Genomic DNA, 16,295 nt, shown 5'->3' with positions numbered 1-16,295 from the left:
TGCAACTGTAAAAAATATTGGTTTTTTGTTGTTTTCTGTGAAGTGCTTGTGACAAACTGGTGCTCCCCATGAACAAAAACATATATTCATGGTAGATGAATGGTAGTTCCAGTGTTATATTAACTGGGTGACCGGATGGGAAGTAAAGTGGTGGATGTGATTTACACGTACAGATAAATAAATGTGGACGATTTACTCAGGAGAAAGAGCTTCATAAACTGAGCAAGTCAATAATGTGTTGGTCCACCTCTTCCACTTACAGAAGCAATTATTTGGCGTAGCATTTCTTGATAGAATTATTGAATGACCTCCTTAGGAATATCATGCCAAATTCTGTCCAATTGGTGCATTAGATCATTAAAATCCTGAGCTGGTTGGAGGGCGTGACCTTACTGGCCAAAGTATGGTTTGGCAAGCATGAGACAAGCAGTAGAAACTCTCACTTTGTGAGGGTGGGCTTATCTTGCTGAAACATAATCCCAGTATGGCTTGCCATGAAGGGTAGCAAAACACGGTGTAGAATATCATCGACGTACCACTGTGCTGTAAGGGTGCCCCAGATGATAACCAAAGAAGTGTCGTGCTATGAAATGTAATGGCACCCAGACCATCGCTCCAGTTGTCAGGCCATGTTGTGGCAGGGAACAGTCAGGTTGGTATCCCACTGCTGTCTGGGGCATCTCCAGACATGTCATTGTTAGTAATTGGGGCTCAGTTCAAAGTGGGACTCATCACTGGAGACAATTCTACTCCAGTCAATAAGATTCAGGCTGTATGTGCTCAACATCACTGCCAATGGTCTCGTTGGTGTACAGAGGTCGACGGTGGTCAGCACGAGGTGAGCTCAGCCCCTATTCTGTGAGCCACCTATTAATGGTCCTTGTCACTGAAGCACCATTTGCATGTCGGGTCGATAGTAATGATAAATCTGACACTCAAAGTGCATCTCTGATGACTCTTTGGCCTCCTCATTCTGTTGTCTCTCTAGGTCGACTGCTTACTTCTTGAACCTGTGTTCAGCTGTGGTTCACCCATTGTCAACATCGTTCAGTAGTGGCATTGCACCTATTCATATGTCGAACAATTAGCCACTTACTCTAACCATCTTCTTTGAGCCCAACTCCACGCCCTCTCACAAATGCTGACATCTGCTCACATTGTTCATGCACCTGCCTGTGAGGCATAGTTACTGCCCAACTGAGTACATGGAATGAAATTCATGAACAGTTTATGCCCTGGTATCAACATATCCCCTGTTTACTATCCTTCCCACCTACGCAGTGAAATTGCACTGCAGTGTCACACATTCATTCATCGGCATACAATTTTGTATTTTCCATTTATATGTGAATGAATAGCAGTTTATGATGATTTTGCATAACTCCTTTGTGATGCATTGTTTTTTGGATCAGAATGTACTTTCTCATTGTTGATTACATTATTAATGATGTGTAAATTTTCTAATATTAGCGTTTCCACAATATTTTTTCTTTAACTCAAGTCTCCACTGTTTATAAAATTTCTAACAGCAGATAACACAAACATTTCTCATCTATCGTGCTTTTACACCTCACACATACATTCTGACTATTCAAGTAACAAGCAAGTGCATACCAGCAGACTGTTTACAGTGTGAAAATGTGATCATCCAATTGACATACATGTTTTTTTCATCTCATACAAGATCAAAAGTTCCAATGATTTTGGTCACTGTATATTCGATTTCTTTTCTGTCTCCACAAAATCTTTCCTTAGGGTTGCTGTTTTAATTTTAGAATATGTTAGTCTCTGTAAACCCACTACTAATTTCTATCCCCTGTCTTGTTAAAGCATATCACTCCTACACTGAAGCGCCAAAGAAAGTGGTATAGACATGCGCCTTCAAATACAGAGAGATGTAAATTGGCAGAATACAACACTGCGGTTGGCAACACCTGTGTAAGACAAGTGTCTGGCACATTTGTTAGAGTGATTACTGCTGCTACAATGGGGTGTTATCAAGATTTAAGTGAGTTTGAACGTGGTGTTATAGTCAGCACATGAGCGATGGGACACAACCTCTCTGAGGTAGCCTTGAAGTGGGGATTTTGCCATACGCCCATTTCATGAGAGTACCGTGAATATCAGGAATCTGCTAATATATCAACTCTCTTAATAGCTGCAGCCGGAAAAAGATCCTGCAAGAATGGGACCAATGACAATTGAAGAGAATCATTCAACATGACAAAGTGCAACCCTTCTGCAAATTGCTGCAGATTTCAATGCTGGGCCATCATCAAGTGTCGGCGTATGAACCATTCAACAAAACATCATCGATATGGGCCATCTGATGAGTGCATGACACAATCAATGCCTTGTGCCTCGCCTGGGTCTGCCATCAGTGACATGGTACTGATGATGACTGGAAATATGTTGCCTGATCAGATGGATCTCGTTGCAAATTGTATAGAGTGGATGGACGTGTACCAGTATGGAGACAACCTCATGGACTCTGCATGTCAGCAGGGGACTGTTCAAGCTGTTGGAGGCTCTGTAATGGTGTGAGGCATGTGCAGTTGTAGCGATTGTAGTGATATGAGAGCCCTGATATGTCTAGATATGACTCTGATGGGTGACACATCCTGTCTGATCACCTGCATCCATTCATGTCTATTGTGCATTCTGACAGACATGGTCAATTCCAGCAGGACAATGCGACACACCACACATCCAGAATTGCTACATAGTGGCTCCAGGAACATTGTTCTGAGTTTAAACACTTCCACTGACCACCAAAATCCCCAGACTCGAACACTACTGGGAATATCTGGGATGCCTTGCAACATGCTGTTCAGAAGAGATCTCCACCCCCTCATATACTGACAGATTTATGGACAGCCCTGCAGGATTCATAGTGTCAGTTCCCTCCAGAACTACCTCACACATTAGCAGAAAATGCGCCGCGTTGTGCTGTGGCACTTATGTGTGCTCACAGGGGTCTTACACGATGTTAAGCAGCGTGTACCAGTTTCTTTGGCTCTTCAGTGTACATCAGTATTCTAAACTGAAGTCTTTTTGGTTAGATAAAGTTGTTTATTTATTCCCCACCAGGTCTAGTACAGTACATCTGCTATTAACATTTTGACAACTATCAACCATGCATTAGTATGATAAATCATACAGCATTTTCACTGTTGTTGGTAAAGAGAGAAATATTTACCAATGTTATTCTGTTTCTTTGACAAACAAAACCAAACCAAAATTAAATATTAGTCTGAGAAATACAAATCAAAATTTCTGTTGTAGCACATTCATAGATAAATGTTAACACTTTAGATACCATTAACAATTTTCCTTCTTACCTTCCTATTTCAAGTCCAGCAAAATCATCCATTGGACAGCCAATAAACATTAATATCCCCATACCTGTCAGAAATAAAAAGAAATAGATAACATGTATATAGCTATAAGTATAAGAAATTCATTTCTCCATCTTACAGTTAATTAATTATACAGAAATATAACATCAGAGATTGAGCTTTGCTTCTCTAATAAGAGCTGCTATGTTTGTAATATCGACAATATATTACTAACCACATTTGCGAATTTCCTCTCCTTTTGAACAGTCTAAATCTGTATTGATACTGTGTTTCTGTCAGGTAAATCTATTAATGATCACTAATTGAGCATTTAGCTATCACACTTCGTGAAGGAAAGGTACCAGTGTGCGGAAAGTTAGGGAAAACCTTTCCAATGCAGAATCATCACACAGAAGATGTTGCGAGGAAAGCAAACCAAAGACTGCATTTTACTGGCAGGACACTTACAAGCTGCTGACAGCTACACTTTTCTATCCCCTGCTAATGTTTCTGTGTGGTATTATATCCTACCAGACAGGATTGACGGAGGACAACAAAAATGTTAAAATAAGGGCTGCTCGTTTTGAACTGTTGCAAAATAGGGTAGACAGTGCCACAGGCATGATATGTGATTTGGAGTGGCAATCATTAAAGCAAAGGTACTTTGATATCTTTTCACATAATTGAATCATCATCTGTCTCCTCTGAATTTAAAAATATGTTATTCACTCCCACCTATACTATGTGATCAAAAGTTTCTGGACACCACCAAAAACATGTTTTTTATATTAGGTGCCTTGTGATGTCACCTACTGCCAGGTACCCCAAATCAGCGACCTCAGTAGTCATTAGACATCATGAGAGAGCAGAATTGGGTGCTCCACAGAGCTCAAGGACTTTGAACGTGGTCAGGTGATTGGGTGTCTCTTGTGTCATACATCCGTGCACAAGATTTCCACATTCCTAAACATCGCTAGGTCCACTGTTTCTGATGTGATAGTGAAGTGGCAACATAAAAGGACACGTACAGCACAAAAGCGTACAGGCTGACCTCATCTGTTGACCGACAGAGCCTGCCAACAGTTGTAGAGGGTCACAATGTGTAATAGGCTGACATCTATACAGGCCATCATCAGTATCCACTGCAAGTACTCTGATAGTTCAGCAGGAGGTCAGAAAAATAGGGTTTCATGGTCGAACGGCTGCTCATAAGCCACACATCATGCCAGTAAATGCCAAAGAACGCCTTCCTTGGTGTAAGAACCACTAACATTGGATGATTTGACAGGCTAAGGTGGGCCAACACCATACTGAATTCCAGCATGTTGTGTGGAGTGACGAATCACAATGTGGCAATCTGATGGCAGGGTGTGGGTATGGTGAATGCTGGGTGAAATCATCTGCCAGTGGGTGTGGTGCCAACAGTAAAATTCGCAGGTAGTGGTGTTATGGTGTGGTCGTGTTTCTCCTTGAGGGGCTTGCAACACTTGTTGTTTTGCATGACACTGTTACAGCACAGGACTACATTGATGTCTTAAGCACCTTCTTGCTTCCCACTGTTGAAGAGCAATTTGGGGTAGCGACTGCATCTTTCAACACGATCAAACATCTGTTCATAATGCACGACCTGTGGCGGAGTGGTTACATGTCAATAACATCCCTGTAATGGACTGGCCTGCACAGAGTCCTGAACTGAATCATATAGAACACCTTTGGGATGTTTTGGAATGCTGACTTCATGTCAGGCCTCACCAACCGACATCAATACCTCTCCTCAGTGCAGCACTCTGTGAAGAATGGGCTGCCATTTCCCAAGAAACCTTCCAGCAGGTGTCTGAATGTATGCCTTTGAGAGTGGAAGCTGTCATCGAGGCTAAAGGTGGGCGAACGACTTACTGAATTCCAGCATTACTGATGGAGGGCACCATGAACTTTTAAGTCATTTTCCACCAGGTGTCCAGATACTTTTGATCACATAGTATACATAGGGAGAAATCATAATAGTAGGAAATTAAGGCACATCACATCTTGTGTGATAAGATTTAGGTGTTATTTTTCCCACTGCTGTTCAAGAGTGGAACAGTTGAGAAATAGTGTGGGAGTAGTGGGCACTTGGATATGAATTGCAGAATAGTGATCTAGATGTAGATTAGGTGACTGAACCTTCACTTGGTGTCCCCCAGCCAACCATGTCATACGACTTGGCTTTTTACTGAATCAGTCAAGTAGCTTTTATACTTGAAGTAGAAATCAATACTATGAGAGCTACTATACATTTTTATTGCCAAAGATGTATAGGATGTATATCATGTTAGGAAGAGCAACTGTGACACTCTGCTGGGTATGCTCAAATTTCTCGAATTTTACAGGCATAATAATTAGATGAGTTGTGTAAGTGAGACTGTTGACACACTGCTGGGTATGCTCAAATTTCTCCAGTTTTTCAGGCATAATAATTACATGAGTTGTATAAGGGAGGAAGTAATATGATTGTTAACGCATCTTATTGCATGAACTCTAAGAATTTGCTGAGCAATTCTTTATGTGATGCAGAGCATCTTTTCTATTGCATCTGCCACTGGATACTGCTGAACATTTCTCAGATGTTTCTACATTCCCAAAACAAACCATAGCTGATATGGGGAGCTATATTAATCTTTTTTAACTCTTGAATCAACCCAACTTGTTAAGGATTCCATATCTTTTACTGATACTCGAGAATGAGATAGACGGGTAACTTATTTTGTAGGCAGTTCTATTTTAGTGAGAATATCACTTCATTATTCTAATGCAACCAATTTTTACACACATATACACTCCAAGAATAATCTCTCAGACAGATACTTTCATTATCTAACAAATCATGTATGTACATTATTACCAGTAATGGTTTTACAACACTTCCTCACACTAGATCATATCTAAGAGATACCCTTTGAAAACAATGAACCAAGTTATGTTCGATAAGTAGGCCCCCAAGCAAATCATATATCTGGCCTAACATTTCATAAGAACTTCATCTGTGTACCAGATAGCAGTGTGGAACTATTATAAAAAGTTTCTGGAAATGGAAAAAGTAACCAACTTGAGCCATTCCCTTGGTTGTCATGTGCATCTTTTGAACCAAAAGGGTGAACTGAGTTTCACGCAACTGGCATTTGTGGACTCTGTATAGACTCTTACCTGGAAAATATTCAGTCTCAAAAAAAAGTAAAAAAAAAAAAAATAAAATAAAAAAAGACTGAGCAAAAGCATCAGGACACCTGATGGTCAACATGAATCCATGACTCACCTTTATGATGGGTGAACTCTGATGGGGATAATTTCAATAAGATGTCAATGTCTGTGGAAGAATGGCAACCCTTTCTTCCTCAAGAGCTGAAACTAGAGAAGACACTGATGTTGGGTGCTGGGTTCTAGAGCAAAATCAATTCTAACTCATTCTGAAAGTGTTCTATTGGGTTCAGATTGGGACTTTGGGCATGCCATTTCATTTTAGAAGTAGTGTTGTCTGCACACTACTGCATCACAGATGCTGCTGTATGACAGATTGCATTTTCATGCTGACAGATACAATCATCATATCTGAACTGTTCCATTACTGTATGTAGTCCACAATGTAGCAAAATTTGTTTGTATCCTTCCACTTGTAGCATCTCCTTAAGCACAATAATGGGACCCACCGTAATTACGAGAAACATCCCATACTGTAACACCACCTCCTCCACAGTTTACTGTCAGCACTACAAATTATTTCAGGCAACATTCTTCAGCCATTTGTCAAAACCAGACTATCTCATGGGATTACTACAGGGTACAGCATAACTCATTTCTTCAAATCATTCCAGTCATTAACTGTCCAGTGGTGTCACTATTTACACCACCTTCAGTGTTGCTTGGCATTGACTAAAGAAGTGTGCTCCTGGACCATTGTACCACTTCTTTTTAACTTCCAACACATATTAATTGTGTTAAGTGAACTGCTGGTAGCACTTTGAAACTCACAAGTGATTCCTTCTACTGATTTCATGTGGCTTTTAATAACTCCCACCCCCACAAATGCTTGACACTCTCTGTCTGTCAATACATGAAATCTTGATTTAGCTGTGGCAGTTCCTTCAAATTTCTACTTCACAATCACATCGACAGGCAGGCAGCTTTAGAAGGGTTGACACATCCCTAAGGGATTTATTGCTAAGGTAACATTCGATGACTAGTCCACATTAAAAGTCACTGAAGTCCCCTGACTGACTCATTCTGCTGTTAGTGTGTCTCTACTGACAACACAATACTTCCTGTCTTCTTCTATATTGGCAGGTCTGCCCCTTGTGACATTGGGTGGCCAGTTCTGTATCACATACGGGTGTCTGGATACTTCTGATCAGGTAGTGTAATTTAGCAAGCATGCTGAATATGAGTCTGTGCAACTGCCCACAAATCTTTGTTAAAAACTTCATACAATCATCTTCTGATGGATCATGGGGTGATAGCTGTTACTGTATGTATATGTAGTAGATATGAGTCTTTCAGCTGTATTTAAGGTCTTATTTTCATTACTACGGATTTTGGTGTTACATTACCCTATCTTGAAGCCCCTCTATGACACCAGGTGGTGGTCATAGGGATACCAAGTAATCATTATTATAGACAAATGTAAGAAATTGATGTTCACTATGCTGAACCTGCAATGCGGTTCATGGTGTGAACAGTGGCAGTACATCAACTGGTTTGTTGGCAGAAAGTAGAAAGAGCCCATCACAGCTAGAAGTGATTTTAGTATTTTTTTAAAGTACCGTGATATGTAGAAGAGTTACTGCTTCTCTTTTACTGATGTCTGGTGTTGGAGTGTGCGTTACCTGTTTAAGTAAATCTAATGTGTCTGATTTCAGCAGTGTATTTAAAACAGAGAAAAAGCTATTACTATATTTATTTCATTACTCATTTTAATACCTACCAATGGCATAAACAATGGCAGTGAATGCTATCCAAGCAGCAACGAACCTTGCATTTGGCTTTATGCGAAGTATGAATACACCGCTGATGATGATACCAAGCCCCATCACAAGGATTCCTCCAAGACCTGAAACATATTCCACCGATAAGTATACAATATTCTAATGCACTGGAAAACCACATAAAAAAACAAAGTTGTATTAAGTATATTGTACAGCAAACTGAAATTAGTAAAGTAAACAAATGTGCAACACTATTATAAATTTGTCGAAAGAAGATCCCAAACACCTAGCAGCACTGTTGCTGGCTTTCAACTGCAAAGCACAAATGACTGCATTTGAAAACAGTAGTCATCTAATGAGCTGTGGTTGAGACAGGTGCAAGAGGAAGCCATGCCCCCATTTGCAATTGTCAGGGATCTTCTTTCGCTGACTCTACTATAGTATTCATAGTTGAGACCTTAATCATTTTCCTACCTGATATCATGTTTGCAGTATGTGCTGCTAACCTGAACTGGCTCTCAAGATATTTTGGCAGAAAGGTGTAGAGACCAGCAATTGGCAAAATATGCAGCACACTACTTGCTGTGCGGAACATCAGTATATCATTCTTCAGCAGTCGCTTCACAGCCTTTGGAAAGTCTGTATGCAAAATGAAATAATGCAGTGGTGATGGTTCATATATTTGCCAAGTTATTTATGGTACTCATGAAGCAAAACTATGAAATAAATAATTGTCATGTAATTGTAATGAAACTTCTTTACTAAAACATAATAGTACAATGATAAACTTACACAAATAATTCAAAATTGAAAGCTCAAATGAAAATAATACCTCTAATAATATTTATAATCAATGGTAGCAACAACGCAATCCTGTATTTCGTGTTATAGGCAATGTTTTGTAAAATGTATCCAATGGAAGTCAGTAGCTTGCTTGAATAAATGTTATAACTCACCTTTGAGTTACTGAGACACAGAAATAGAGTACGGTACTGTTTATTATGACAGAAGCTCAAAAGGATATAAATCTGCTTGGAAGAGCAGAGAGAAGGTACTAGGAGAACCTCACCTCACTTACCATCCATTTACATTACATCCTGTACTTTGTGGTGAAGGATTAAGGTGGAATGAGTCTGGCTGGGGTTGTGCAAGCATAGGCTTATAATTGATAGTTCCATTATTGAACAATATATTATTTGGATACCAAGTCTCTGAACTCCAATTCAATTTCAAGAATAATAATTTCAGGAATCTACTGACACAAGAGACTGAAACAATATGCCAACCCAACAGAAATACAATAAGCTTATCTCAAAAAATAATACACAACAGGACTTATGCTAAAATATGTCCATTAATTATATAAATGTACAATAATTTTGTTTGCACCTCAAATGACTGCAAAACAGGGCTCCAGAATAAAAGGCAACTTGTTTCCACCCCTGATTAACTTTGACAGTGGGTATCGTACAAAAGAATGAACCAGCTTCTGTCCATTAATAACTTTAGAAGGGCACACTGAAATAACTCAGGACAGTCTGCTGGTTCACTGTAATTATCTACATCTAATACAATCAAAACCTGGCTCCTACAGAAACACAACCACACAGAACTACAACTACTACATCGACTACAATAAAACGCAGATAAGTGAAAGATGCAATAACAGAAAATTAGATAAGCAAAAGACACAATAACATATTGCTAGTCCACAGCCATCTAACAGTTGCCTTGCCATATTTACAATTATACAATCAAAATATTACACTCTATGCCAACACAGCCTCACTGTGCAAGCCACTTGGAAGTAGTCCTGGTACAATCATACTACTCAACATCCTTATCATGCTTTCATGAAACAACAAACCTACTTCACTTATTCTGCTACACACTGCCGCATTATGATCTAGTTAAGCTAATGCTGACAACTACCACTGCTTGCCAATACCAAATGTGGCCCACAAAAGCATATAGCATTTTGTGTTCTGCACTGTATTGCTGTAATGAAAGTCTCCATTATATTTCCTCACTGATGTCTTTCCCTGGAAGCCGAGAAGATGACGCCATCTTTCACCGAATTTGACGTTGTGCATGTTACAACCTGCCATACCCAATGCTGACTGTTCTGCATTGCTTCTGTTTTCATGCTTCTTGCACTTCCTTGGCACTCTCCTATTCAGTGTTGCCACTTCCTCTCCATATAGAAGCCTGACATATTCCCTGTCACACTTTTGCAGCTCAGATCGCCATGACATTGACTCAACCATTTGCCAGCACATGCTGCCTCTGATGTGATTTCAATGCTTGTACTGTCTTGCACGACTAGCTGGTTGGGTGGGAACACCAATGTACTGCAAAATTTCAGTTTCCTTCCATAACTTCGATATTAACAATTTATATACCTTGTTTAGCAGCAATTTTTACAAATTGGAGGGTTTTGATGGTTCATGGCTGACTCATTTGAAATTTAGAGAAAGATTTTTCAGTTGTGGTGGATGATTCTGTTGTAGGTAGACTCCATGTCCCAATACGAGCTGTATGACAAGCACAGTGACTTATCACTATGTCCAGGCGAAGTTCTGCAACATAGTTCCCTCCCCGAGCATACGACAACTCTGGTAGGTGAAAAGAGGGACATTATACATTATAGAAACCTCTGGCAATGTCTCATTTGGGTATGGAACTGATTACAGTTACCTACATTATCCATTTCAGTTAGAGCCTCTGGTAGAAAGAGTATACAGATTTAAACACTGTTAAAAACCATCCTATCATTGATATCAGAGAAAGATTTTTGTAAGTTAAAGATTAATGTGATTTTTGAAAAGATGATTGAGAATATTAGGAAACATCATAACATTAAATTAGTTGTTTGATGGTCATATGGAGGCAAAAAAAGTGATTGCCAAGTCAAATTTTATATAAGCTGTCATCTTCGATGAAGAATTTGTCACTCTGGAGATGACAAATATTTATACAGTTTATGAACCATGTTCATGTTGATATGTGTTTATTGGATCTGTCAAGCTTCACATGTACCATTTTCATTTTGAGTTTGCAAAAACCCATTTTTAAGACCTTAAGTTGCATTGTATGGATGTAGACAGTTTCAATTACTGTGTGAAGCGATAAGGTGTCATCTTGAAGCCTTTAACAAGTTCAGATATGAAGCTGATAATCCATATGACATAATGACAGCTAATAATGTTATCAGTTTGATGGAAAATGTGGCAAATTAGTCATAGATTGTGAAGTATGTAGATCTACGAACTAAAATTTTCACACACTGCACAGAATCAGGTGCCAGCTACTTTTAGGCTGGGTAAGGGTGTACAAAATGCTGCCACATGAACTTTTATACAAGGACAAGCTGAAAAGCAATGTTTCCAAATTTTTTTCTGTGCTCAGTATTGGTTGAGGTATTACATATCACCTATATTTCACAGTTAACTTTTCGACTTTTGTGACACAAGTTGTGAACCTCTGCTGCTTGAGGGCTCCAAATTGCAGTGTTTAACTTGACAGGATGTAACATAACTATGTCTGTGCATGAGGAAGAGCGTGCTGTAATTGAGCTAAGCACAAAAAGTTCCTCCAACTGAAATCCATGTGCACATAATGAAGGAAACAGCAGTGCTACCTCAAAGAGTGGACAACTGTGTACAGTTGCCTATGAGACTTATTGGAATCGGATTAATGAACTCATCAGAAAAAATCATCAGGTAACGCAAACGCAGCTCTCGGGTAAATGTGTATCATGAGAGCTTGTACTGGCCATCATTGCAGAACTGCGGTACAGAAAACTGTAAATGTTGGGTGCCTTGAATGCTCACTCCTAACATGAAACAGAGGAGATTGGACATCTGTCAGCAATTTCCTTTGCATTTTGAACATGAGGGTGATGGGTTTCTTAACAACATTGTAACAGATGTAACCATTTTGATCCCAAAAACAAGCATCAGTGGAATTCTGCCACAAAGGATCTCCAACACAAAAAAAGTTCAAGACCATGCTACCAACAGGCAAAGTTATGCTCAGAGTGTACTGGGGTATTCAAGGTGTTGTGCATTTGGAATTCCTGCCTAAAGGCATCAACATAAAGTCTGCAAGGTACTGCAAGACCCTCAGAAAACTGAAAGCATGAGTTTGAAGAGTTTGTCCATGTATAGAGCACCCTCTTCCTCAGCATGACAACGCCATACCATACACAATGCTGCGACATCTGCAACAATCTGATACTTTGGGTTCACTCTCACTGATCATCCTCTATACAGTCACGACTTGGCACCACTCGATTTTCATCTGTTTCCAAAGCGTAAAGAACACTTTCGAAGACCACTTTGATAGTGATGAAGCATCACAAGCAGAGGTGGTGATGTGGCACTGTCAACAAAATCAGACTTTCTGCACTGATAGTATCAACAAATTAGTCTCCTGTTAGGAAAAATGTGTTCGGAAATAAATATGTAGGCATGAAGATTAAAGCTTTAGGATTTTAATAAAGTTTGTGTTATTTAAAAACCTTTAAGAGTTGTCACATAAAAAATTAGGTGGCGTTACTTTTCAGCATGCCCTTGTACAAAATTTGTCTGTGTAGACATGAGCTGTAGCATCGTCACGTAGTTGCCGCATTATTCTTCTCACCACCAAAGGCACATCTTCCGGTAGAGGAGACAGGGTCACCTGTTATGCGCCTCACCTATGAGGTATTGTGGAAGGATGGGTGATCCCATTAGGCAATCTCCAATAATCCCTGTCCACACACTGAAGTTGAATCAGTGCTAGCAGTCTGCTGCCACCACCTAAGGGGATTATCCATAGCCCACAGTCGTGTTGTGAAAGTGGCAGTACTGTCCCTTGTGAAGATAGCCTTACCTGTGAAAAGCATGGATGACAGAAATCACAGCGCCATTGTGGCCTGTATGACAAAATCGTTTCCACAGAGGCAAGTCCTTATGTTATAAAGCTTTGTAAGTGATACAGATAATGGCTGTTGTCGTGGACACCGTTTTCTGGCTTACCCCATGTTGGTAGGGCCACGTGCCTGCTGCTGGTACCAGGGTCATATTCTAAAATATTCAACACCTGTTCTTCCAAGGTATGCACACTTCTAACTTTCATCTTTAGCCATCCGTCTAAACAAGCCTGTCTCACATGAATGAGAAAACAGTTAGAAAGAGTATATGGTGTGGTTACTGATCAGTAAGGATACTTGTACCGAATAGTTGTGCGCCCTTCTCCATTTGCCTGTACACATGTAAAGAGCATATCATGCTGAACCTAGTTAGTATATCAGACTATCATCTCTCATTCATACACTACACAACACATGTCCACAACAGACTGACACCTGGTCTTATTTGAGCAATTTGATGTGAAAGTGGCGTGCCATGGGACTGCATGGACATTTCAAGTGATCCAATATGAAAGGGTACGATGTGGGTACCCTGTTGGGCAGCGTGCAGTGCAGGCGCAGGAGAAATCCCGAGTTGATGTGCCAGCTGCTGTGAAATATTTTTCATCCAGTTTTAAGAAACTCTGTTTGGTGAAACATTGATTCTTTCATATCTGATAGCCTGGTATCTTTGCTCAATAACGTATTCAATTTATTTTTGTCATTTGTCATACCTGCTGTGCTGCATAAAATTAAGTAAATCATAGCATGAAATTTTAAGAGTCTGCAGAGGTGAAAACGCCTTGCATAAACTCCATTTATGGCTCATTTTGGGTCATACTTTAAAGTGTATAAAATATAGCTATTGAGATGTGGAAGTGCATTGCACACATTAATATTTCCGATTTCTGTGTTGGCTGCTTAGCTTTAAACTAACTGCTCCTTAGCTTTAAACTAACCCATCTGTTGTTATGTAACAAAATACACTGAAAAGCCAAAGAAACTGGTACAGCTGCCTAATATTGTCTAGGGCTCCCTACAGCACGCAGAAGTGCTGCAATATGATGTGGCATGAACTTAACTAATGTCTGGAGTAGTGCTGTCCATAAATCTGTTAGAGTACGAGGGGGTGGAGATCTCTTCTGAGCAGTACATTGCAAGGCATCCCAGATATGCTAAATAATGTTCACGTCTGGGGAGTTTGGTGGCTAGCAGAAGTATTTAAACTCAGAACAGTGTTCCTGGAGCCACCCTGTAGCAATTCTGGAGGTGTGAGATGTCACATTGTCCTGCTGAAGTTGCACAATGGCCATGAATGGATACAGGTGATCAGACAGAATGCTTATGTACATGTCCCGTGTCAGAATTGTATCTACATGTATCAAGGACCCCATATCACTCCAACTATAGATGCCCCACACCATTACAGAGCATCCACCAACTTGAACAGTCCCCATGGATTCATGAGGTTGTCTCCATATCCGTACACGTCCATCTGCTCGATAAAATTTGAAACGAGACTCGTCCGACCAGGCAACATGTTTCTAGTCATCTAGTCACTCATGTAAGATGACGCCTGGATTGGAAACAGCAGTGAAGTGGATGCCCTGTAGTTCCCTCATGGACAACATTACTGCCCTCTTGAGCGTGGAGCTAAAACACTAATACCAACAGAACATTCCCACTTGTCTGGTGTGCTTTCAATAATCGAAACCAACACTGTCAAAGATCTGTTATCACCAACTTGAAGTGAATGTACCTTCCTTGGAACGCTCTTCTGGACATAAGACATTTTTGCTCCTTATACTCTAAGGGATCGTTCTTTGCCGTTTGTCCCCATTTCGCGAAATCACCCTATGTATACAGTATGATGTATTTGCACACTGTGTGTGTGTGTACACTCAAATCAACTTCACCACCTGTATAATATTTCACAAATGTATTTGTGCACTATGTGTCTCTGTGTACTCATATGAATCACTTGTTAAACAGCGTCATGAAACGAGGTGAGCGTATAGTGACATTAGGTTAGTTTTTTTCTACTGCTAGCCACAAGTCAGCTTTGTTTTCCTTCTATTATTAAAACGTATGATTTACGTCTCCCTGGCATATAAGCGTTCATTGCCTATGTTCTTATGGGTGGCTGGATTTGTGATTGGACAGCAAAAAAAGACGTCAGCTCGGGTTGCTCAGCGACCGTGCTGTAAGAAATTATTGTGTGAGATCCGAGAAGTTATTTCAATCGACCTAGAATGTCACCAGTGCAGTTCACGCTTGTTCTTAATGGAATTAACAGTGCGACAAATATGCTGTAGGGCTAATACATTGTCATGAAAACGAGACAGATGGAGAGAAAATAAGTAAACTGTTTACTATTTGAAACGTAATCACCGTAACTGTTAGTTCATAACCCCACTATGAGACAAGATGGTCAATACCTTCCTGGAAAAATGTTTGCGGTTGTCTACGGAACCATGACTGTACCCAAGCGTGAACGACCGAAGCAAATCGACGGCCACGAATGTCTTTTTCAAGGCTACGAAAATATGGAAATCGCATCGAGACTGTATGGGAGGGTGTGTAAGGACCTTCCAGCGAAACGTCTGCAGGGTAGTGAAAAAAACCTTGGGCAACGCGTTGCGCTCCTAGGTACATTCTTGCTTCCGTAGGAAACCGCAAACATTTTCCACGAAGGGATGAGCCGTCTCGTCTCACAATAGGGCAAATGTGCTAACAGGTAGGGGGATTACTTTCGTAATAATATACAGTTTACTTACTTTTTACCATCTGTCTCTTTCTCATTTGACTGCACATTATATATTTCGTTCCAAATTCAACACTTTAGAAATTTGTTCCAATTTTTTGTGATGTCAAGACAATTTGTGAATGTAGTATGTTCTTTTAAGGACAGAGAAGTTGATATTGAATAAAGAATTCAACTTACCAGATTTGTGTAGCTTTTCGTCTGTACACAATCTTCCTTACAAAGAAATCCACATAAATCTAACTACTGAAGTTTTGTCTTGGAGATGTGGATTGTTCAGCATCCAGATTTTTTACTTGGCTTGTATGTTTTATTTGTGTATGTGTTGCAACTGGAATGAGTTT

At 40.0% G+C, this 16,295-nt stretch overlaps 1 protein-coding gene across 1 annotated transcript in view; it reads right to left on the bottom strand.

Annotated features, from left to right (window-relative positions):
• LOC126184451 (solute carrier organic anion transporter family member 74D-like) overlaps nt 1-16,295 on the bottom strand; it is an 84,366-nt gene that overhangs the window by 14,619 nt on the left and 53,452 nt on the right. Inside the window, exons 6-8 of the mRNA XM_049926844.1 lie at nt 8,768-8,932; nt 8,293-8,418; nt 3,342-3,405 (exon numbers count right to left, since the gene is read on the bottom strand). Coding sequence (XP_049782801.1) covers nt 3,342-3,405; nt 8,293-8,418; nt 8,768-8,932 — 355 coding nt within the window. The remainder of the gene's footprint in view (nt 1-3,341; nt 3,406-8,292; nt 8,419-8,767; nt 8,933-16,295) is intronic.

Source organism: Schistocerca cancellata, chromosome 1 (genome assembly GCF_023864275.1).
Source record: "Schistocerca cancellata isolate TAMUIC-IGC-003103 chromosome 1, iqSchCanc2.1, whole genome shotgun sequence".
Lineage (NCBI taxonomy): Eukaryota > Metazoa > Arthropoda > Insecta > Orthoptera > Acrididae > Schistocerca > Schistocerca cancellata.
This window is presented reverse-complemented; position numbering and strand designations above follow the sequence as displayed.